Source organism: Microcaecilia unicolor, chromosome 2 (assembly GCF_901765095.1).
Source record: "Microcaecilia unicolor chromosome 2, aMicUni1.1, whole genome shotgun sequence".
In the NCBI taxonomy this organism is placed as follows: Eukaryota; Metazoa; Chordata; class Amphibia; order Gymnophiona; family Siphonopidae; genus Microcaecilia; species Microcaecilia unicolor.
In genome coordinates this window covers 336,510,463-336,536,069 of record NC_044032.1, presented here as the reverse complement: position 1 = coordinate 336,536,069, position 25,607 = coordinate 336,510,463, and the positions used below count along the sequence as shown (strand labels likewise).

The 25,607-nt window shown below is 44.5% G+C and overlaps 1 protein-coding gene across 1 annotated transcript in view; it reads right to left on the bottom strand.

The window, feature by feature from the left end:
* Nucleotides 1-25,607, bottom strand: part of LOC115463661 (zinc finger protein OZF-like) — an 89,755-nt gene that overhangs the window by 19,378 nt on the left and 44,770 nt on the right. Inside the window, exon 3 of the mRNA XM_030194367.1 lies at nucleotides 19,925-20,041. Within this exon, the coding sequence (XP_030050227.1) occupies nucleotides 19,925-20,041 (117 nt within the window). The remainder of the gene's footprint in view (nucleotides 1-19,924; nucleotides 20,042-25,607) is intronic.

Sequence of the window (25,607 nt, the reverse complement as noted above, 5' to 3'; positions counted from 1 at the left end):
ATCTTTGTATATAGATGAGCCATTGGAATAATGATGGCTAAGGAAAAGCAGCTGAATGACATTTAAGTTCATACAAAGTTAATTATTTTCAACTGAAATTAAATCTGTTGGCTGCCTGCTGTGTGAATATTCCATCACTGTTTCATTATTGCTACCAAGTATTACATATTTAGGGCATATGCCTTCAACATAGAGTGTTTAAATTTGTTTATCTAGACCTTACATGCAGATGGTATTACTTGTTAAACCCAAAGGCAAATCCTAAGGATGGTTAAACAATTTGGTATAAACTGTATTGTTTATGACTATTAGTTTTGCACTGCTTTGGGTCCTACTGGATGTTCAACGCCAGTCACCGGAAACAGCCTGGAACTGAATAGCCAGGGTCAGTGCCGATTGCAGCACTTATGCAGGCTGTCTCCTGTGGTCCGAATATCAGACCCACTGTCTCACAGAAGTTTTTAACATTTCATGAGTATCCAGACAATTTATTTGTGGGTTTTATTTTGGGGTAGAAAGTGATCTTGCATTTTGCTTCCTACAGTAGATAATGCATTTTTATTTCTCCTGGGTTGTACTGCTTATAGAGAATGTGATATCTTGGTGTTTCCTTTTATAAGTTTTAGTCCTTTATTCTGTAATTGGTGAAGATTGGTCTGTGTTCTGTGAGAGACTGAAGAGATTTAAAAATGTCAGTTTCCAGTTTCCACAAATGTGAATCTGGTTTATATTGACACAAAACAGACTGTTTACTTAGTAATCTATCATAAAGTTCACTCTAAGGCATTATTTGGTATACTCCTAAACACCAGTCACATCAATATGCCTAGTGCCTCTCCACATCAACTCTGGGCCCCCCCAAAATGACATCTGGCTATGCCTCTGGTACTGGTGCATGTGTACCAAGATGTTTTGGTTCTGACCTTAGCTAAGCATCGTGAGTTGAAGCTGATTTTTGACACCTTGATGCAAGAGAACATTAAATATGGTTGGGCCTTTCCTTTTTCTCTTTGCTTTGTTGCTGGTGGGAAGACCTTCCACATGAAAACAGTGGCAGAAGCCCGCTACATATTTGTTGAACTGGGCCTGACTGTTCTCACCACTGCAGTACAGCCCCTTGCAGCATCCATCAGGAAGAAGTTGAAGCTTTGGCAGCGGATGCCTGATAAGAATTGGCGAACTACGCAGCTGTCTACTGCTGTGGGGGACTGTTTATTGGTTGCTGATTTTCCTTGTGTATTTTTCACTGCTTTTGAAGATATGTCTATTTACTTCATGCAGCCTATCCCCTTGTGATGTTTGCCTCTGATACAGTGGCCTGCAAACAGAGATGTGTTGCACTTTTGTTTGCTAAAGACCTTTTGGTACAGGTGCAGACGGTGAAATAGGAACCTCAAGGGAAATACCTTTTTGTAAGATTAGGAGGCCCTGATACAGAGAATCAGGGAGAAAAGATTTGTGTCCAAGTATCTTTATTGAATTTTGAAAAGAACAAAAAGAACACATGTACAACAGAACATTCTTATTAAAGAATTCAATGAGACAAAGCAGTAGAAAAAAAACAATTTGTCAGATAAATTTTAGATATGAGAAATGAAAGTTATCACCTGTCAAGTACAGTATCTAGGGAAAAAACACAAAGGTGGAGAAACTGGACCTGCTAAGGGAGGAAAAGTAAAAGCAATAACACAGCGATTTTCTGTTCAGCACCCACTGCGTTTGACTTGTTCTATAGTCTCAATTGTTATTCTGAGTTAGTGCTTGGCATATTCACCAATCACTAGGTCTTTTTAAAGGCTTGATTTGGTTCTCTTGTCTATGTAGCTCCATTCATTGGCTTTCACAACATATAGACTCCTGAGGCAGGCGTTGTTCGCCGAAACACAGCTCTGTATCGAGTCTTATTTATGAGTCTTACTTATTAATAAAGTATCATTTTTTACCATTCGTCTCCCTGGTGTTTTGGAAGTGTTGTGTTGATCACGCTACTTTTTTGTCTAGTACAGTACCTAGAAAATGTCAGAAATAGGTATTAAAACTGTTAGGTAAGTAATTAAATAGTGGACATATAAGAGTCATAGGTATTAAAACTGTTAGGTAAGTAATTAAATAGTGGACATATAAGAGTCAAGACTAGGCCATACTTTAAGTGCCAATGGAGAGAGATCTTTCTTGTCTATTACTGAAACTTCAAATTGATGAAGCTGCAATACAGATTGCCACCAGAAATGAATATTTAAAAGAGAATTATCTTTCCAATTGGATAGTACAGATTGTAAAGCAACTGCTAATAAAATATTAAGCAATTTAGAGTCATGTTTGTCCAGAGAGATGTCCAATGCCAGAGAACCAAAAATAATCAGTTTCCATGAGAGCGGTTGTCGAATATGTAAAATTTTGTAAATAATGTTCCATATCTTTTTAAGGGCTTGATTTGGTTCTCTTGTCTATGTAGCTCCATGTACAACAGAATATTCTTATTAAAGAATTCAATGAGACAAAGCAGTAGAAAAAAAACAATGCATCCCAATCTGGATTCCATGCTAATCACAGTACTGAAACAGTTCTTATAACACTCCTGACTAAATTCAAACAAATCATTGCAACTGGCAAAAATGTTCTCCTCCTCCAATTCGACAAGTCCAACGCACTTGACATGGTTAACCTTGGTGTTCTACTAAACATCCTAGAATACTTTGGAATGGGCGGAAAGGTATTGAACTGGTTTCTCAACTTCCTATTAGATCTTACTAAGTGATATTTAAGTCGACCATATCATCACCATGGAGACCTGGATGTGGAGTGCCTCAGGGATCGCCGCTTTCTCAGATTCTCTTTAACTTAACGATGTTACCATTGGCCAGATCACTATCAAACCAAAGCCTAAACCCGTACATTTACGCCGACGATGTCACGATATACATTCCATTTAAGAACAACTTATCAGAAATTACAGATAAAATTAATACCAGCTTCCAAATAATGAGCTCATGGGTGGATGCATTCCTGCTCAAGCTTAACGCAGAAAAGATGCAATGTCTTATCTTATCATCGCAGTATAACAAGACTAATTACGCCAATATAAATACACCAATTCACACTCTCCCTGTTGCGGATACCCTGAAACTCCTGGGTGTTACTATTGACTGAAATCTTACCCTAGATTACCATGCGAAGAATGTTACAAAGAAAATGTTTCTTGCAATGTGGAAGCTTAAAAGAGTGAAACCTTTTTTCCCCAAGGGAGGTATTCCGCAAGCTGGTGCAATCACTGGTATTGAGCCATCTGGATTATAGCAATTCCATTTACGCAGAATGTAAAGCAAAAACCATCAAGAAACTCCAAACTGGACTTCCGGTGGAGCCGGGCAGAAAAGATGGCCGCCGAGGAGTGAGCTCCGCCATACCTCAAGCGAGGCCCCTAAACCTGCGGGCTCCGGACCCCCTCCCAAAGGGCCAGACAGCTGTTGGAGGCTGGCGGGACAGCGAGAGGAAAATCTACCATGCGCCCAGCAGGGGGGAGAGAGCCGAGGGAGTGCTGAAAAACAAGATGGCGGCCGGAGACGGAGCGTGAGGAGCCGCTAGGTGCGGGACCCGAAATCGGGCACAATAAAGAACAGGGTAGGGAGAGCTGGCGGTGCCCCCGATGGACAGAGCACCGGGAGAGCCGAGGTGGGTGCAGCGGCGGCCAGTCTGGGGGTGAGTGATGGGCCCTCCCCCTTCCCTCGGAAGGGAGTTCCAGCAGCTGGGGAATTGAGGAAGCCAACAGAGAACAACAAGAGGAGCGGTAGGGGTCCTGGATCGGGGAGAGGTGGAGGAGAGGTGGTAGAGGCACCCCCTCTTGTAGAGATCAGCGGATTGACGGGGTGGAAGATATAAGTCCACCACCAGTAAGGCTGAGAGAGTGCATAGGAAGCCTGGATAAGGAGCAGTAAATACAACGGAAAAGAGTCCCACCTTGGAGGGAATAGCAATCCCAAGCTGAATGAAAGGCTGAGAGAGAGAGTACCTTTCTGACCCACCAAAAAAAAAAAAAAAGTCTACTAATAGAAAGGCCTGAGTTCCAGGAAACACCTGGTGCAGATACAAGCCCAGCGTACCTCATTAAGGGGTGAGAAAGACAAAGGCCAAGACCAACCAGCCTTAAGGTAAAATTATGTATCATACCTGATAATTTTCTTTCCATTAATCATAGCTGATCAATCCATAGACTGGTGGGTTGTGTCCATCTACCAGCAGGTGGAGATAGAGAGCAAACTTTTGCCTCCCTATATGTGGTCATGTGCTGCCAGAAACTCCTCAGTATGTCGATATCAAAGCTCCATCCGCAGGACTCAGCACTTAGAGAATTACACCCACGAAGGGACACTCTGCCCAGCTCACCACCGCCGAAACGGGGGAGGGGAATTAACCCAGCTCATCCCCACACAAGTGGGGGAGGGGAATCCGTCCAGCTCATCCCCGCGGAGCGGGGGAGGGACACCACACCCGCCGATGCGGGGGGATCTGGCTTATCCTGCAACCGCAACCGCGGGAGGAGTTGACTGACCCTAACACCGCCGAAGCGGGAGGGGTACAAAGCTGCCCTACAGCCGCACGAAGCGGGAGGGAGTGCCGGCAGAATTTAAATCTCAATCCAGCCCCGTAAAACGGAGGGGAGAGGAATGCAGCAGCTCACTGTAACACAAACTCGTCTCAACTCTTGAAGAATCCAAGTGAAAAAACTTGAACACGAAGTCTTTCTGAAGTAACTGAAGACTAAACTTGAACCTGAAATGCAACCAGAATAAAAACAGTACAGATATCTGGGAGGGGCTATGGATTGATCAGCTATGATTAATGGAAAGAAAATTATCAGGTATGATACATAATTTTACCTTCCATATCATCAAGCTGATCAATCCATAGACTGGTGGGATGTACCGAAGCAGTACTCACCCAGGGCGGGACATTGAAATCCCTGACCTCAACACTGAAGCTCCAAACCGGGCCTCCGCCCGTGCAGCCACAGTCAAGCGGTAATGCTTGGAGAATGTATGAGCCGAAGCCCAAGTTGCCGCCTTGCATATCTCTTCCAAGGAGACGGACCCGGCCTCTGCCATCGAGGCCGCCTGAGCTCTAGTGGAGTGAGCCTTCAGCTGGATAGGCGGCACCTTCCCCGCGGCCACATAAGCCGCTGCAATGGCTTCCTTGACCCATCTTGCCACTGTAGGCTTAGCAGCCTGCAGACCCTTACGAGGACCTGCAAACAGGACAAACAGATGATCCGATTTCCGGAACTCATTGGTCACTTCCAAGTATCTGATGATGACTCGTCTCACATCCAGATATTTAAGAGCAGAGTACTCCTCTGGGTAGTCCTCCCTACGAAAGGAAGGGAGACAGAGCTGCTGATTCACATGGAAGCGAGAAACAATCTTGGGCAGGAAGGAAGGCACTGTGCGAATAGTCACTCCTGCCTCAGTGAACTGCAGAAAGGGCTCTCGACATGAGAGCGCCTGGAGCTCGGAAACTCTTCTGGCTGAAGTGATAGCCACCAAAAAGACTGCTTTCAACGTCAGGTCTTTCAGAGATGCCCTCGACAAGGGTTCAAAAGGCGGCTTCTGCAATGCTCTTAGCACCAGGTTGAGATTCCACGCAGGCACCACTGAGTGCAGAGGAGGGCGCAGGTGATTAACTCCCTTGAGAAAGCGCACCACATCTGGCTGCGAAGCCAGGGAAGCACCCTTCAGGCGGCCCCTGAAGCAAGCCAGAGCCGCTACCTGGACTTTAAGGGAACTGAGCGACAGGCCTTTCTCCAGACCTTCTTGCAGGAACGCCAACACTGAAGAAATTGGAGCAGTGAAGGGAGAAAGTGAGCCTGCTTCACACCACGCTGCAAATATACGCCAAACCCTGGCGTAAGCAGTAGAAGTAGAGCGCTTCCTCGCTCTCAGCATAGTGGCGATGACCTTGTCTGAGAAGCCCTTCTTTCTCAGACGCTGGCGCTCAATAGCCAGGCCGTAAGACCAAAGGGGGAGGGATCCTCCATCACCACGGGACCCTGATGTAACAGGCCCTGCTCCACTGGCAGCCGCAGAGGATCGTCCACTGAGAGCCTGATCAAGTCCGCATACCAGGGACGTCTGGGCCAATCCGGACCCACCAGGATTACCCTGCCGGGATGCTTTGCCACCCGGTCTAGCACCCTGCCCAACATGGGCCAGGGCGGGAACACATAGAGAAGCTCTTGAGTCGGCCACTGTTGGAGAAGAGCATCTACTCCCAGGGATCGAGGGTCCCGTCCTCTGCTAAAAAAGCGCGGCACTTGGCAATTGGCCGATGACGCCATCAGATCTAGGCTCGGCTGGCCCCAGCGCTTCGTGATGTCCAAGAACGCCTGAGCAGATAGCTGCCACTCTCCGGGCTCCAAGGTATGGCGACTGAGAAAGTCCGCCTTGACATTCATGACTCCGGCAATGTGGGCCGCTGACAGCTGCTCCAGGTTCGCTTCTGCCCACTGGCATAGATTCATAGCCTCCTTGGCTAGAGGAGCGCTCTTGGTACCTCCCTGGCGGTTGACATAGGCCACAGCCGTGGCATTGTCCGACAGGACCCGTACCGGCTTCAACACCAGTACCGGGATGAACTCCAAAAGCGCCAACCGAATGGCTCTGAGTTCCAGGAGGTTGATAGACCACTTTGCCTCTGCAGGAGACCAGAGCCCCTGCGCTGTCCTTCCCAAGCAGTGGGCTCCCCAGCCCGACAAAGAGGCGTCCGTCGAGACGACAATCCACTCCGGGGTCACCAGAGGCATTCCCGCAGACAACTTGTCTGTCTGCATCCACCAGCTCAGCGCCTTGCGCACTGCTGGGTCCAAGGGAAGGCGCACAGCATAATCCTCCGACATCGGAGTCCAGCGCTGCAGCAGAGATTGTTGTAGTGGTCTCATATGAGCCCTGGCCCAGGGCACTACTTCCATCGTGGCCGTCATAGAGCCCAACAGCTGCACATAGTCCCAAGCCCGAAGAGGAGAGGCTACTAGGAACTGGTCCACCTGAGCCTGAAGCTTGACAATCCGATTGTCTGGCAGGAACACTCTGCCCACTTGGGTGTCGAATCGAACTCCCAGATACTCCAGGGACTGAGTCGGGCGCAGCTGGCTTTTCTCCCAGTTGATGATCCATCCCAGGGAGCTCAAAAGAGCAACTACCCGGTCCACAGCTTTGCCGCACTCTGCATAAGAGGGGGCTCGGATCAACCAGTCGTCCAGATAAGGATGGACTTGTACTCCTTCCTTTCGCAGGAAGGCCGCGATGACCACCATTACTTTGGAAAAGGTCCGCGGAGCAGTAGCCAACCCGAACGGGAGGGCTCTGAACTGGAAGTGTCGGCCCAGGACTGCAAAACGCAGAAAGCGTTGATGAGGAGGCCAGATGGGAATATGCAAGTACGCTTCCTTGATGTCCAAGGATGCCAGGTACTCCCCTGCCTTCACTGCCGCTATAACAGAGCGGAGAGTCTCCATGCGAAAGTGCCGCACTTTCAAGGCCCGATTGACCCCTTTGAGGTCGAGGATAGGCCGGACAGAACCTCCTTTCTTTGGTACCACAAAGTAAATGGAGTAACGCCCCTTGCCAAGCTGACTTTCTGGCACCGGAACGACTGCACCCAGGCGGATCAGATTGTCCAAAGTCTGCTGCACTGCCACAGCTTTGACCGGAGACTTGCAGGGAGAGAGTACAAACCCGTCTCTTAAGGGTCGGCAGAACTCTAGCTTGTAGCCGTCTCTGATGACTTCCAGCACCCAAGCGTCTGAAGTTATTGTGGTCCACTCGCCCAGAAACGAGGACAGCCGTCCTCCAATCTGCACTGGGGCGTGGACCAAGGCCCCGTCATTGGGCACGAGACCCTGGGGGAGGACCGGAGGGAGCACCTCTGGGACGGCGGTCTCTGCGAAAGGAATGCTGCTTGGGGGAGAAATTCCTCTTAAAGGAAGAGGGGGCAGAGGAACCCGACCTGCCCGGGCGGTACCGACGGGCTTCCTGAAACCGTCCTCTGGAGGTACCGGGACGAGTACTAGCCCGAGCCCTGACCTCTGGTAACTTCTTGCCCTTAGACGTGCCGAGATCGGTCACGATTTTGTCCAGCTCGACCCCAAAGAGCAGCTTGCCTTTAAAAGGCAATCTAGCCAGGCAGGATTTAGAGGCGTGGTCAGCAGACCAATGTTTCAGCCAAAGCCACCGCCGCGCAGAGATTGTCTGAGCCATGTCTTTAGCTGAGGCCCTCAAGACATCATACAGCAAGTCTGCCAAATAGGCTAAGCCCGATTCCAGGGCCGGCCAATCAGCCCTCAAGGAATGATCCGAGGGGGAAGCCCGCTGCACCATAGTCAGGCACGCCCTGGCCACATAGGAGCCGCAAACTGAGGCCTGCAAACTTAAAGCAGCCGCCTCAAAGGACGACCTTAAGGCCGCCTCCAATCTTCTGTCTTGGGCGTCCTTTAGGGCCGTGCCACCTTCCACCGGCAACGCCGTTTTCTTAGTCACCGCAGTGATTAAAGAATCCACGGTAGGCCACAGATAGGCCTCACGTTCACTTTCAGTCAAAGGATAGAGGCGGGACATAGCCCTAGCCACTTTAAGGCTCGCTTCAGGGACATCCCATTGAGCCGAAATTAAGGTGTGCATGGCATCATGCACGTGGAAGGTTCTAGGCGGGCACTTCGTCCCCAGCATAATGGCAGAGCCAACAGGGGCTGAGGGAGAGACGTCCTCCGGAGAGGAAATCTTCAAAGTGTCCATGGCCTGTATCAACAGGTTGGGCAAATCCTCTGAGCTAAAAAGCCGCGCTGCAGAGGGGTCATCCGCTCCATCCGAGCGGGGATCCGTCTCCTCCAAGGAATCCGCAAAGGACCGTTGGGAGAACTCAGATACGCTGCCCTCATCTACATCGGAGGAGACAAAGTCCTCCAAGGCCTGGGAATCAACCCGAGGGCGTTTACCTCTGGGAACCTCAACCTCTTTACCAGACGAGGGAGCAGGGGCAGCGTTTTGCATAAGGAAGGCCTGATGCAGCAGCAAAACAAACTCGGGGGAGAAACCCCCCAGACTGTGCACTTCCGCAGCCTGGGCTACAGCCCTAGACGCACCCTCAACCGGCGCTCGCAAGAGCGGGGGAGAGACATGCTGCGCATCCAAAATGGCGTCCGGCGCGACACTCCGCGAAGGAGCCGCGCGGGAAGAACGGCGCTTAACTTTAGCCGCTTTTGTGCCGTCGCCCAAATTAAGGGCGTTCATGGCATTAATGTCTCCCACCTCAAGGGCGGCCCAAGAAGAAGCCGTCCGAGCCGCGTGGCCGGCCAAGATGGCGGAGGCGAGGAGCGGGGGATGGGCGTTTATGGCGGGAAAAACCGCCACGCCGGAGGAAGGACCGGGACATTCATCGGTCACGAAACTGTCACCCAACAAGGGTGAATCAGGCTTTAAGACCCCCGCATCCCCTCTAGAAGCGCTCAAGCGATCCGGGGAGCGACTCTTTGCGCCCTCGCCCTCCGACGCCATATGCCACGAGGAGAAGAATCGGGGAACCCCCTGCCCGCTATAAAAAGGTAAAAATTACCTGCTTGCCGCTCCGAGCTGTAACGACCTGGTGTCCCAGTGAGTAGCTGCAATAAACGTTTAAATAAACGTCGAAATAAACGCCTTTAAGGACGTTCAAAATTTTTTTTTTTTTTTTTTTTTTAACGGAGCCAGCGGGAGGGGGGAGAAAAGGAGGGACCTGGCACCACCAGGTTTGCACTTGCTCAAGAAGAGCCCTCAACCCCAGGCACTCAACAAAACCTAAAAATTAGGCTTGGAGGCCTAGCCAGAGCTGCTGCTGTGTGTGACCACCACCTGCTGAGATAGAGAACATACTGAGGAGTTTCCGGCAGCACATGACCACATATAGGGAGGCAAAAGTTTGCTCTCTATCTCCACCTGCTGGTAGATGGACACAACCCACCAGTCTATGGATTGATCAGCTTGATGATATGGAAGAGACTTTTGCGCCATACCACTCAGAAAAGGGGAGCAATAAAATGCTGCAGAAAAAGAGTCTAGAAAAATTCCAGTATGCAGGAGATCAGGCGGGAAAGGTGAAACAGGAGGTGGCAGGAACCAGCCATGGAGTGGAGAGGCTGGCCGCGATCCCCTCAGACTCAGAGTCCCTTAGAGACATGGGTGAGAACAATGAAGATATCACCAAAGCAGAAGCGGTGGGCTGGTTCAAATAATTGAAGTCGGAACTGGAAGGGGTCCGAAAAGACATTCAAAACACGCTCCGAGAGATTCGGATGGAGATCGTGGACCTGGGGAAACAAGTGGATGGAGTAGAGGAGAAGATGGAAATAGTCCAGACTGCAGAACGGAAAAGAAAAGCAGAAGCTCATGTTGCGGCAACAGAAATCCAGCAGTTAAAAGACCAGGTGGAGGATTTGGAAAACAGATCCCGCTGCAACAATCTACAGTTTAAAGGAATTCCAGAACTGGACATTTTCAGTAATTGTGAGGCGGTGATCAAAGAATTGTGTCAATATATCTTAAGTCCGGAGGGAGAAGAAGTGCACCGAGACATCAGCCTGCAACGGGTACACCCTCCTGCGGCCTTCCGGCACGAACTTCTCCGACCAAATGACGCTGGATGCGGAGCGCCGGACCAACTCCACCAGAGAAGGACGCTGATCTCCCAGGACATCAGAAAGCTCACAGTGCACGCCTGTCCTGGTTCAGCTGGACAGGGACGGATAGCCAGTGCCTGCGGAGTTGGGGACCTGTGGAACTCAGTAACCTCCCCGGCAGGTTGGGAGGCCCGCTCTAGCATAGCCCTCTCAAGCCCAACAACCCGATGCCCCAGTGCTTGGTGAGCCACGTGGACGCTACCTACCCGCATGGTGGTGCCTGCGGAATCAAAGATCTACGGAAAACCTACGGAACTAAGGAACAACCCGATGCCCCCAGCGCTTGGTGCCCCACGTGGACATGACCCACCCGCGTGGAGACGCGAGTAAACCGGAAAAGGTCGCGAGAATCACCCACCTCATAATTACCTGAACCGAACCCGACCGAGAGACGCCACTGCCAGCCCCCACATCTACCCGAATCCGACCAAGGGACTCCAACGCCTGCCCGATACCACCTGTCCAAGCCAGGATACTATCTGAACCCGATCGAAGGACTCCACCGCCTGCCCAACACCACTCGTCCAAGCTCGGACACCGATAGAACATTCACCAACCTGACCCCAATGAAGTAACAAGGCAGAACAACAAATCTAATCTTACCGACGAGACTGGCGAGACAAGTGAGCAGGGACCAACAAAACTTAATCCTGAGGGTAAAATAATTGCACAAATTAACTCTCTGCTTTTGTTGCATGCTGAGGGACCTATTGTAGAAAATCTTTAGTTCAGTACTCTATTCTTTGCAACTCATGTAGGGCTAAAGCATTTAATCATTGTAGCATTGAATTGTTTAACGAATACAAGCCTCTACTTTCTAAACACCTTTTAAATGTTTGTTACACATCTCATAGCACCAAACTGAAGCTAGACCTATAACCTGCTAAATGCCTTTTAAATGCTTATTATGCATCTCATAGCATTATATTGCATCTAAAACTGTAACATAAATGCCTTTTAAATGTTTGCTATACATCTCATAGTACCATACTGAAGCAAGTTCTGTAATCTGCTAAATGCTTTTTAAATGCCTATCATCCATCTCATAGCACTATACCGCTTCTAGAATCGTAATCTGCTGAACCTGACACTAACCACCACTTATGCTCCACAGTCTCTCACACTGAATTACACGACTGAACGCTGCATACATCAATGTCAACATGAACACTAACAAATTACTTCTAATTATCTACTGTCTCTACCTAAGTCACTACGCACTAACAACCCCTATCGCAGACAACACTCTTCCCACAACACACAAACCACGCACACAACTCAAACACAACACACCTAACCAAAAGATTAAGAAATGGAATGGGCAACCTTCCACCTATGGTAAAAACCAACAGAAAGGAAAGAAGGGACACAATAAACTCAAAGACCGAGAAGACAGACAACTAATAAAAATCATCACATCCCAGACCCAGACTGAACCCCATCGATTAATACAAATGGGATATATAAATGCCAGATCTGCAGTTAACAAAACTACGACAATCACTGACTGGATCACAACAATCTCGGCTTTCTCTTTATAAATGAAACCTGGATCCACAACCTCAAAGACCCCATAATTCTAGAACTATGCCCTCCAGGTTACAAAATCACCCACTGGACAAGGAATGGAAAAAGGAGGAGGAGGATTAGCGATAATCTATAGATCCCAATTCACCGTCACAACAACAGCCGAATCCATACTACCTCAACTTGAAATTGCTTCAGTCAGAATCAATCACCCAACCCTACAGAACCACCTAAACCTTATCCTGTTCTACAGACCACCAGGCAATTGGCAAGACTGCCAAACACACTTTATGGACTTCATATCGAACACATGTGTTTCAACCCAAAACCTTCTAATAGTAGGCGACATCAACCTCCACCTCGAGGACACTAACCTAACAAATGTGAGTGAATGCAAAGACTTCCTTCAATTTTGGGAGCTCCAATGGCCAAACATGCAACCCACTCATATTAAAGGACACACACTAGACATAATTACATACAAATTCTCACATGAACTAAAACTCGACTAAAAGATACAAAATGGACAGCCATACCATGGTCTGACCACTACAAAGTGAACCTATCCCTTCTCTGGCAAACCTATCCCTTCTCTGGCGAACAAAACATTCACAAAACAAACAAGAACAATCAACCTATACCACGAGAGGCAAAATAGACCCACTAATATTTTGGCAACAATTCTATGACAATGAATGGACAACACCAACAGACTCACCCCAATTTCTTCATGACTGGGACAACAGATGCAGGACCATATTAGACAACATAGCACCACTCCAAACCAGAACCTCACATAGAAAAAAATCAATACCATGGTTTAATGAAGAGCTGAAAGATCTAAAAACACAAGTCAGAAGATTAGAACGAGCATGGAAGAAGAAAAAAGACAACTCTGCACTCAATGAATGGAAACAACTACAAAAGAAACAGATTGACAGATGAAGTTAGGAGCAGATTAGAAATGACATGCTGAGATGGAAAAATAAGTGGCTGTCCTGGTGTGGGAGAATGGCGGTGATTAAAATGAATGCTCTGCCGCACATATTATTCTTATTTCAAACACTGCCTGTAGAGGTCCCGAAACGATTTATTAAGAGATTACAGAGTTCTATAATGAACTTTTTTTTTTTTTTTTAATTTTATATTTTATTCATTTATCATTTATGCAGAAAACATAAATACATCTTTAGAGAAAAAGAAAACATTTTCAAAAAAATAGAACATAATTGTATAGGAAAAATTCCTCTAAAATTTTAGTCCACTAATAGTGATCCAAGATCAAGGAAATATCAAATCAAATATAATAAAGTAAATTAGTAAATATCAAGTGGACAGAGCCAAAGGGAACGCAGCTGGGCTTCGCGCCTGCAATCAGGAACTACTGCAGTATTTCTTTAGAGGAAATAAAATCTGATAACTTCTCAGGATCAAAGAAAATATAGTTAACAGAATTCAAAGAAATATAACATTTACAGGGGAACCTTAACATAAAGGTCCCACCGATATGTAAAACTCTTTCTTTTAACAACAAAAATTTCTTTCTTTTTCTTTGAGTTTCTCGGGCAAAGTCTGGAAACACTTGTATTTTTGCTCCCAGGAAGGGTGAATTAGCGTGACGAAAGTAAAGCCTAAAGATATTATTTCGATCCAACTGCAGAGCAAAAGTAACCAAAAGCGTTGTTCTCTCAGTCGTTACTTCCAAAGAGGACTCTAAAAGTTCTGTTAAATTCAAATCAGGTTGGGGGTTAACAGGCAATTTTGTCTCTCCAGCCCCAGAGATGTACAATAATCTTGTAATAGGTGGGTATCCTTCAGAGGGAATACCCAACACTTCATTGAGATATTTTTTAAACATATCTAGAGCTGATATGAGAGGCGTTTTAGGGAAATTAAGGAAACGTAAATTGTTTCCCCTAATCTGATTTTCCAAATATTCTGTTTTTCGCTTTTGGAAATTGCTTTCATCAATACTTGCATAGAAGAATTCACCATTTTGAGATCATTATCAAATAGTTCCATCTTTGTAGATTGTTCTGCAATTTTCCCTTCTAAATCATGTTGTAATTGCTTTAGCTCCGTTACTTCACCTCTAAAAATACCTGTTATTTGCAGCAAGTTGGTATTCAGTCCCTGTATTGCCTCCCATAAGGAATCCATTGTAACAGTCGCTGGTTTACTCAAAACTCCAAGAGTCGTAGAAGGTACAACAGGACTTCTTTCAGACATTCCTGTCTGAGATGACAAACTCACTGGTGTCGACGCGGCGGCAGGGCCCCCACTCGCAGTTGCGGATGACCGACTTCCGGACTCGGCTTGCTGCGCTCTCTGCCCCGCGGTTTCACTTCCCGGTCTTGGAGGAGCTGTTATCGGAGGAGGGCTCAAAGACGCTCCCTCGGCGCTTAGGTCAATTTGTTCTCTCGAACCTCCCAAAGCATTCACTCCGGTTCCCGGCGTTCGGAGCCCTGATTCTTCAAGCGTCAATTGCCGCATGAGAGGTGAGTCAACCCTGCCTGTGGAGGAAGGCACTCCGAGTTTTCCTTTCCGTTTCCCCATTCCGGGGCCGCGGTTTCTCGGTTGGCAATTTTACTAGAAGACTTCTGGAGCTCTTTCCTGCACGTCCACTCAGGCAGCCATCTTGGATCTTCTCGCCTCTATAATGAACTTTATATGGGGAAATAAAAAACCACGATTGGCACAGAGAGTATTGTGGGTTGAAGTGGGGAATGGGGGGAGAGCGGTCCCAAATTTGGAGTGGTATTATTGGGGAGCCCAACTGAGGTTGATTCTAGATTGGGAGAGGGGAACAGGGAAACCCGTGGTTCAGGTGGAACAGTCATATTGGCCACAAAGGAGTTTGAGATCTTTGTTATTGACATCAGAGATAATAGGGAAAGGGTTACAGGGGGAACACAGCCCATACTTTAGGCATTTACTCGATTTATGGGGGGACATGAGGAAGCGATGGGGGCAGAAGGATGGAGTGTCATCCATGGCCTCCCTCCGGTGGGAACCTAAGTTCAGGGCGGGCAGTGAAAATGCTACCTTTGTAAGATGGGAGCAGAAGGGAGTGGTGAAATTTCGGGATGTGCTTCATGGGAGCGGGATGTGGAGCTTTGAGGAGGTGTGTACCCGATACGGGATCTCAGCAGGAGAAGGATTCGCATACATGCAATTAAAACACTTTATAGATAAAGAGGTGTGGAGGAGGGGGTACCCCCGGGAAGAGGAAAGTTTAGAAAATTTGTGGATTATGTTGGGAAGAGTCCCAAAACCAATATCGGTGACATACCGGTTCTTTCAAGGGGGCGAGGAATAAAAAATATTCCTTTCCTTTCAGGAAGCATGGGAAAGGGATCTGCAGTGCCAATTTACAGAGCAGAAATGGGAAGCTATATGTGGGGAAATACAGAAAGCCTCTGTTTGCGTGTTAATACTAGAAAATGCGTATAAAGTGCTAACGCGATGGTATTATACACCAGAGAGGCTGAAAAAGATGTACCCAGGGACATCGGATGGGTGCTGGAGATGCAAAACACAAAGGCACATTTCTCCACGTGTGGTGGACATGTCCGGGGGTTATATTATTATGGCAGGCAGTGATGAAAGTGTTGGCCCGAACTATGGTAGTTTCTCTGCTGTGTGGTCCACGGGAATGTTTATTGGGAATGTATAATGAGCGGGAGGTGTGGGAGGAGAGTAAACTGATGCGGTGGGGCCTAGCAACGGCTAAGTGTCTTATTGCGCGCTGCTGGAAATCAGTGGACCCTCCAAGTATAGGGGATTGGAAGGTTAAAGTGAGACTTTTGTGGCACACGGAGCGTTTAACGGTATATAGGAGGGAGGGAGAGCTTAGACGTAAGAGGGGATGGACAAGACTCCAAACAAATGATTGAGAAACTTTAGGGGGGGCTTGGGATATATTCCAGGGAGGGGGGATGGGTAGGGGGGGAAGGTGGAGGGGAGTATTAGGAAACTAAGGGCATAAATAGAACGGAAGGTAGGGAGGAGGGTATTGGGGACAATATAGATTCCACCTCCTGCAATAGAGAGGTGTATAGATAAGCAGGGGAATACATAGGGGGGAACACAGTTGGAGGAATTGTTCAAAGGGAATAGTTTGAAATTAACAGGTTGAGATGATGTTTTGTTATATTAGTTAGTGGAAAAGTCTGAAGGTTGAGACAATATATTGAGACAATGAAGCATATTTTCAAAGCACTTTGGGAGGCTAAGTTCCATAGGTTTCTATGGAACTTTGGGAGGCTAAGTGCTTTGAAAATGAGCCCGAATGTAATGTGACGGATATATAAGCTGCTGTACATTTAATGATTTAATGGTATGATGGTTTCTAAATGTACAAAATGTTCATTAAAAATTTCAAGTTAAAAAAAAAAAAAAGAAACTCCAAACTGCCCAGAACACAGCAGCCAGACTCGTATTCGGAAAAGCGAAATATGAGAGCGCCAAACCCCTCAGAGAAAAATTGCATTGGCTTCCATTAAAAGATTGAATTGCATTCAAAATCTGCACCTTAACTCATAAAATCATCCATGGAGAGGCCCCATCATACATGCCAGATCTAATTGACTTACCAGCACGAAACACCAAAAGATCATCATGTAACTTACTAAACCTCCACTTCCCCAATTGCAGAGGACTTAAATACAAATTAATACATGCATCTACCTTCACATACCTCTGTACACAATCATGGAATAAACTACCGAATGCTATAAAAACAGCACATGACTTGACAACCTTCCAGAAGTTACTGAAGACGCACCTGTTCTAAGAGACTTACAAAAAGAATCCTCCTTAATGACCTGATTCCAATCTATACCAGAACCAACTAAGACTGATCCCTCTAATTCGACTATTTTAATCATATTATCATCATTGATCATTATATCTTAACCTGCTCTCAATTATATGTTATCATTCTACTGACCCTATTTACCTGAATTCTTATACATGAATCTGTAACATTATGCTGAATTTCTTACTCTGTTAATAGTGATGTCTTTGCAACATAATGTAAGCCACATTGAGCCTGCAAATAGGTGGGAAAATGTGGGGTACAAATGCAGCAAATAAATAAATATCTGGTTCCAAAAGGCATGAGTGAGACTGCATTCAAAAAGGTGGTGTTTCAGAGTTCCAGGATACATGACCAGCAGAAATTTTGACGTAGTAGACTTGCAACTGCTAATTTTTGTGGATTCCAGGTGTCTTTGTGATGCAAAAAGAAAAGAGATTGGATCACATTAGCTGAGGTTGCTGGTCATCCAAGAAATTTTCTAGAAGTCTTTCCATTGTTCTGATGTTAGTTTATGTTTCAGGTCTAATTCCCATGATTGCATGAGGCCAGATTTCAAAGATGATTCTTTGGATACTAAAATTTTGTATACATTGGAAGCCATATGACCAGTACTAAACAATTTCTCAACAAAGGACGTTAGACGGTTGTTGTGAAGAAAGTGTCTTAGTATTATCATTACTGGTAAGGCAATGTTGTAGTTGCAACCATCTATTGCAAAAATTGCAAAAGGACCTTACAAGACTGGGCATCCAAATGGCAGGTGACTTTCAATGTGAGCAAGTGCAAAGTGATGCATGTGGGCAAGGTTCCACATTTGGAGTCACCGCTCAATGATCAGCAGCAGATAAGAAAGAAAATAGAATATTAGGAATTATTAGGAAAGAAATGGAAAACAAAACTGAGAATGTTATAATGCCTTTGTATCGCTCCATGGTGTAACCGCATCTCAAATACTGTGTTCAGTTCTGGTCACTGCATCTCAAAAAAAGATATAGTGGAATTACTTAACATAGTAAATGACGGCAGATACTGAAAAGGTACAGAGAAGAACGACGAAAATGATAAAGGGGATGGGATTACTTCTCTATGAGGAAAGGCTAAAGCGGCTAGGGCTCTTCAGCTTGAAGAAGAGATGGCTGAGGGGGAATATGATAGAGGTTTAATAAAATACTGAGTGGAGAGGAACAGGAAGATGTGAATCGCTTGTTTACTCTTTCCAAAAATACTAGGACTAGGGGGCACACCAGCTGACATAATGCACTTCCTGAGTCACCTCCTTCCTCCTCGTACTGGCTGAGGAGCGAGGAAGTCAGCAGGGTGCCTCCAGCCACCAATGCTTGCACACCCCTAAGCATGCTCAGTTTGTGCATGAACTGAGCATGCTCGGGGAATGCCAGCACCTTCGACTAGCTTCAGAATCCTCACCAACAAAAGTATGATGTGTAATTTGGGGGGGGGAGGGGGAAGAGAGGAAATGTGCCCCCTATGAACAGCTGGCTATGGCACAACTTTAATTGTGCGATAAATCGTGAGATCAAAAGTTTTAATTGCGCGATTAATCTTGACTATCAAAATGCAGCCCTAGTTATTATACGTAATACATCAGTATCCTACAGACAAGATGCTCATGATTACTATATAAATTAGAGCTGTACCAAATAGTATATTTTACTATTCGGCCAAATACGAATACCAAATACGAATAATGAGCATTGAGCTTTAACATAATAATAATAAAATAATAAAAGTAGCAACGTGAAATCAGAGATCAAGTGTTTACTTCAGTAGAATTTAGCAAAGTACAGCCCTGGATTTGGGGCTGGATCGAATATGAATACTCAGCACAGCCTTAAGTCTCCTTCTCAACAGCCCCCTTCCCATCTGGGACATGGGAACCCAATGAAATACATGTGGAAGCTCAAGTATTCAGCTGAAAGAAAAATGTGACAGCAGCATTAGCAGACAGCCTAAATTTAAGCACCGTATGTGAACGTAGATTTACAGGACACTAGCAATCGCGCGGATGAGTGTGTACTTACTTGCATAAGTGCTCACAGAGCTCAGTCGTATTCTATGCAGTACACACTGAGTAACACGTAAATGCAAGGGAGGCATTCACTGGGGAGGGGACATTGGCAGGGTTCACACTTATATTCTTAACTTACAGAATACTCTAAGTTATGCTCTAAAGTCCAGCATCTTCGCGCACAGATGGTATTATAAAATAAGGGTTAAACCACACCCAGTGCATCCTAGGATGCAAAAGGCAGGGCAAGGTGTCGCCATTTTGAAGAGGTGCCCACAGAGGAGGGAGGGAGTGCCACGAGGGGGGGGGGTTTGCCGTAGCGGGGGTAAAGGGCTAGCGGTCCCACTGGACCACCAGGGTCTTGTTAGTGTTGGTGGGGAGGCTAGGGTCATTTTGGTGTTTGTGGAGTGTGGGGGGGGGGGGGGGGGGGAGATGTGGGCTTAGGACCGGTAGAAAATCCAGACCAGTCAAACCTCTTCTGCTGTTTGACATGTCTGGCCTTTTTTTTTTTTTTTTTTGACAGCCCGGACCTGTGAAACAACTTTTGTGGGAGGATTGTGCCTTTGGCACATGCCCAGGCACAAACCTCCCGCAGAAGTACCCCTATGATCAGAGCAAATAGTGTGCCTAAAATTTGCATGCTATTAGCTCTGATCAAAGGGGCATTAATGTCCTGTGCTGTTCCGGCGCTAATTTTAGAGCGCTATTTGGAACAGCACAGGGCTTCTGATCATCCGCACCCAAGTGACTGATCCTTATTCTATAAAGGGGCATAACATCCAGCACTTACCCTACAATAGGTGTCTATAGAATGCATTTTTACTGCAGTCCCTCCTATTACTGTACTTACCTGAGCAGCTGCTTTTTCCAGTTTTTCTTTCCACCAATACTGGCTCATCCCTGATGTACGGCTCTTCCCCTCGTTCAATGTGGGATATAATCTTAGGGGTGGTTGAAGAACCTGTTCCTGGGGTAAGAAAATTACATTTGGTTTCTCAAAATTCCCTCAAATTCAAGAGTTAAGACACATTTCCAGCATAAACAATTTCTCCAACTTCATTTTCAAATTTCTGTTAGAGGGGAACAATTTTGTAGCTGAGCAAATCTCATAAAAGTACATATATATATATATATATATATATATATATATATATATATATATATATAATTAAAATCTAAAAATATGGTCTAAAAAAGTTTATATATGTGGATGATATCAATATTGGGGTTTAAAAACAACGAATCTAAGATATAAATTAATAAATCCATCTAAACATCTCTCTCAATATATAAAGAATTTTAATCCAAGGACACATTTTAAATAAACAAACCACTTTGCGGAGATCTTTTTGAAAAAACAAAATTAAAACTGAATCTAATAAGATATATAGCTTCAATAAAAACGAAATGCTAAATAATTGTACCATATGAGTCTATTAGAAATGAGTAATAAAGCAAAGATTATTACGAAGGAACTATCTAACTAATAAACAAAACTGATAAATAAAACAAACTCTCCGTATCCTAGCGTATTTGCCTAAAACAGGGGGAACCCTTAGTCTGGTTTATAATTATTTAAATACAGAAGCGGAAAGAACAATAACACACGCACTGTATATATGTTAGTATCTGGGCTATAAGAATATTCCAAATAGTCTAAAGCGATATTTAAAAAAAATATATAAAACGATATCTGAAGACTAAAAGGTTGAATTCATTTAGAAAGTTGAGTTTATTTGAAACCACCCGATCAAGGAAGCTTGTAAAAACAAACAGTATTTCAGTCAACAGATCTAAAAGATGAACACTTACGCAAACGAAAAATAACCTTACCTTGGCGAGCTTTTTATATAACGTGCTGCCGATATAAATGCAAAAATTGAAAGTGGCGCCGAAAAAACGCTCAGAATAAATGTCAAAGTATGGTGACGTCGAGGATGATGATTGGGTGTATAATGATTGACAAATAAACAAACAAACAAATAGCTGATCCCCATAAGGCTTCAAACATCCACATGCAATAAAATGTAAATAAATCAATTGAAGACGACCGTTAGGCTAATGATCATTTAAATATTTCAATCAATAAATCTTAAAAATGTGAGCTCCATCTCTAAATCCGTTCAACAGAATCAAAGGAAATACTCTCTTCTTGATAACGTGAGGCTATTGATCGTTTACTTATTTGACCAACTAAAAAATAATAATAATAAGTCCATTTGCTACATCAATTGACTACTAAAAAATCCTATTTGAAAACCGCTTAGAATCAATGACAAAGTATGGCGCTGATCCCCATAAAAGCTTCAAACATCCACATATAATCCTATATAATAATTCTCACCTCCAACAGGATGTGCTTGGGACCGTGCCTGCCGGAAGTGGTCTGCTAGGCAGGCAAGCACTGACCTCAGTGACCTCAGTGACAGACAATTTGGGAAAGAAAAACAATCTGAGTGCTGGCCATTAGGACACAGGGTAGATAGGAGAGTTTTAAAAGACTGAAGGAACCGAAAGTGTTAAATGGGGGGGGGGGGGAGGAGTTGTGAATGACTGAAAGACATGCAAATTTCGGACAGGAAAACAATCTCAATGCTGGCCATTAGCACAAAGGGTACATAGGACAGTTTTAAAAGACTGAAGGAACCAAAAGTGTTCGGGGGGGGGGGGGGGGGGGGGGCAAGTTCTGAATGAATGAAAGAAATGAAAATTTATGAGAGGAACACAATCTGAATGCCGGGCATTTGTACACAGGGTAGATAGGACACTTAAAAAAAAAAAAAATGAAGGACGTGAAAGTATTACACCTTGGGGGAGGGGTGAGGAGGAAAGCGGTGGGGTATCCGGATACTGGGCGTTAGGGCCACGGGGGTACATAGACTTTTGAAAGCCTTAAGGAACCCAAAGTGTGGGAAGGAGGAGGAAAAGGAGGGGAGGGAACGGGGTGAGGGGCATTAGGAACAGGGGAGGGGGCCCTGTCAGACACTCTCATTCTCACACACACACTGTCACACAGACAGTCTCACTCTGTCACACACCCGCACATTCACTCTGGCTCTCTCTCTCAAACATACACACTCCCAGGAAAACCTTGCTAGCGCCCGTTTCATTCGTTCCAGAAACGGGCCTTTTTTACTAGTAAAATATAAATCAAATAAAATTATTATTATTTTTTAAATATTTTATCTCCAATTAGTTGGTCAAATAAGTAAAAGAATAGATGAGCTGCTAATTAATTATATTTTTTTGGTTATAGAATCATTTGCTTATAAGATAACCAAACTAATTAACGATTTGATGCTAATAAGAGGTGATTAACTTTTTAACTTTTTTTCATTGAGATGTAACTCTGAAATCTATTGATTTGAATCTTTAAACGATCATTAGCCTTGTTTTTACAAGCTTCCTTGATCAGGTGGTTTCAAATAAACTCAACTTTCTAAATGAATTCAACCTTTTAGTCTTCAGATATCGTTTTATATATTTTTTTAAATATCGCTTTAGACTATTTGCAATATTCTTATAGCCCAGATACTAACATATATACAGAGCGTGTGTTATTGTTCTTTCCGCTTCTGTATTTAAATAATTATAAACCAGACTAAGGGTTCCCCCTGTTTTAGACAAATGCGCTAGGATACGGAGAGTTTATGTTTTATTTATCAGTTTTGTTTATTAGTTAGATAGTTCCTTCGTAATAATCTTTGCTTTATTACTCATTTCTAATAGACTCATATGGTACAATTATTTAGCATTTCGTTTTTATTGAATCTATATATCTTATTAGATGGTTTTACCAAAGGGAAATTGTGCCAAACGAACCTCATTGAATTCTTTGATTGGGTGACAGGAGAATTGAATCAGGGACGAGCTATGGACGTAATTTACTTAGATTTCAGCAAAGCTTTTGACACGGTTCCCCACAGGAGGCTCTTAAATAAACTGGATGGGCTGAAGATAGGACCCGAAGTGGTGAACTGGATTAGGAACTGGTTGACGGACAGACGCCAGAGGGTGGTGGTGAATGGAATTCGCTCGGAGGAGCGAAAGGTGAGTAGTGGAGTGCCTTAAGGATCGGTGCTGGGGCCGATTCTGTTCAATATATTTGTGAGTGACATTGCCGAAGAGTTAGAAGGTAAAGTTTGCCTATTTGCGGATGATACTAAGATCTGTAACAGAGTGGACACCCCGGAAGGAGTGGAAAACATGAAAAAGGACCTACGGAAGCTAGAAGAATGGTCTAAGGTTTGGCAATTAAAATTCAATGCGAAGAAATGCAAAGTGATGCACTTAGGAAGTAGAAATCCACGGGAGACTATGTGTTAGGCGGGGAGAGTCTGATAGGTACGGATAGGGAGAGGGATCTTGGGGTGATAGTATCTGAGGATTTGAAGGCGACGAAACAGTGTGACAAGGCGGTGGCCTTAGCTAGAAGGTTGTTAGGCGGTATAGAGAGAGGTGTGACCAGCAGAAGAAAGGGGGTGTTGATGCCCCTGTATAAGTCGTTGGTGAGGCCCCACCTGGAGTATTGTGTTCAGATCTGGAGGAGGATGTAAAAAGAATTGAAGCGGTGTAAAGAAAAGCTATGAGAATGGTATGGGATTTGCGTTACAAGACGTATGAGGAGAGACTTGCGGACCTGAACATGTACACTCTGGAGGAAAGGAGAAACAGGGGTGATATGATACAGACGTTCAAATATTTGAAAGGTATTAATATGCAAACGAACCTTTTCCAGAGATACGAAGGCAGTAGAACGAGAGGACATGAAATGAGATTGAAGGGGGACAGACTCAAGAAAAATGTCAGGAAGTATTTTTTCACGGAGTGAGTAGTGGATGCTTGGAATGCCCTCCCGCGGGAGGTGGTGGAAACGAAAACAGTAACGGAATTCAAACATGCGTGGGATAAACATAAAGGAATTCTGCTCAGAAGGAATGGATCCTAAGGAGCTTAGACGAGATTGGGTGGCAAAGCCAGTGGCGGGAGACGGAGATGGTGCTGGGCAGACTTATACGGTCTATGCCAGAGGCGATGGTGGGAGGCGGGACTGGTGGTTTGGAGGCGGGGATAGTGCTGGGCAGACTTATACAGTCTGTGCCCGGAAAAGGACAGGTACAAATCAAGGTAAGGTATACACAAAAAGTAGCACATGTGAGTTTATCTTGTTGAGCAGACTGGATGGACTGCGCAGGTCTTTTTCTGCCGTCATCTACTATGTTACTATATATCTGGTTTTTTTCATATTTCATTATTTGGTATTCTCATTGACATATCTAAATGCTCAAATCAATATATTAATGAATACCAATAGATTGGTAAGTGTTTTCTCTTTTTCTCCTCACTTTTTAAACTACCCATTTTATGTTAAAGACATTTGGTTATATGTGGTGTTATAACATCTATACACAATTATTTTAATATTTGTTGAAATTGGTTTAAATATTTTAAAAATATAAAAAATGTTTAAAAAACTTTTTTATGATTTTTATAAAAGTTTTTTTTAGAAAAATAGAAATATGGAAAGTTGAAATTGGTTTAAATATTTTAAATATAAAAAATCTTTGAAATATATATAGAATTTTTTCAAATATGTATATGTATGGGTACATATATATATATATGTGTGTAGATATACATACGTATGTATTATTTTTTATATATATATTTTAATTTAATCTGTGATGTTTTTCAGTACATTATTTAACGATTAAAAATTGTTTGTGTGTCAATATATTTGTATTTCAAAATTTTAAATTGAATTTGTGATGTTGTTTTTAGTATATCTTTTGGATTTATATTAAAATTATGGTTTTTAAGACTGTGTAAATGAATACTATCTATTGTTATATATGGTTTTTATATTTGTTGTTTATATATTTACAATTTTATAGACCCCTGAAGAAGGCTGTTCTAGCCGAAACACGGACCGTGTTGGGTCTGAATAAAGGGTTCTTTTGGAGCATCTTACCCTTGTGTGGTTGATTGATCATTTGATTTTGGGTCCTTTCCACCCCTTTACTGTTTGGTTTCCGTTCCTGTGGAGAGTGAGAACCCCATTTGTTTCTTTGTCATTTACCATATTCATCCCCTTGAAATCAAACCTAACAGAAATCTCTGACAAAATATCCATGGGAATGAACATCTTAACCTCCTGGGCCAACACCTTTAGGATGAAAATGAACAAAGAAAAAACACAATGCCTAATCCTCTCATCTCAGCACTCTGCACCCCCCCCCCCCCCCCAATCTAATCTTACCACCTCCGGCACTACAATCCCCATTTCTGACAACCTGAAAATCCTTGGAGTGACACTAGACAACCACCTTTCCCTCGAGAACCATGCCACAACCACCACGAAGAAAATGTTCACAATGATGTGGATACTGAAACGCGTAAAACCATATCTACCCCTGAAAACATTCCAGAACTTGGTGCAATCCACGGTACTTACCCACGTTGACTACTGTAACAGCATCTTCTTAGGCTGCAAAGCCCACATCCTGAAAAAACTTCAGACTGCCCAAAACACA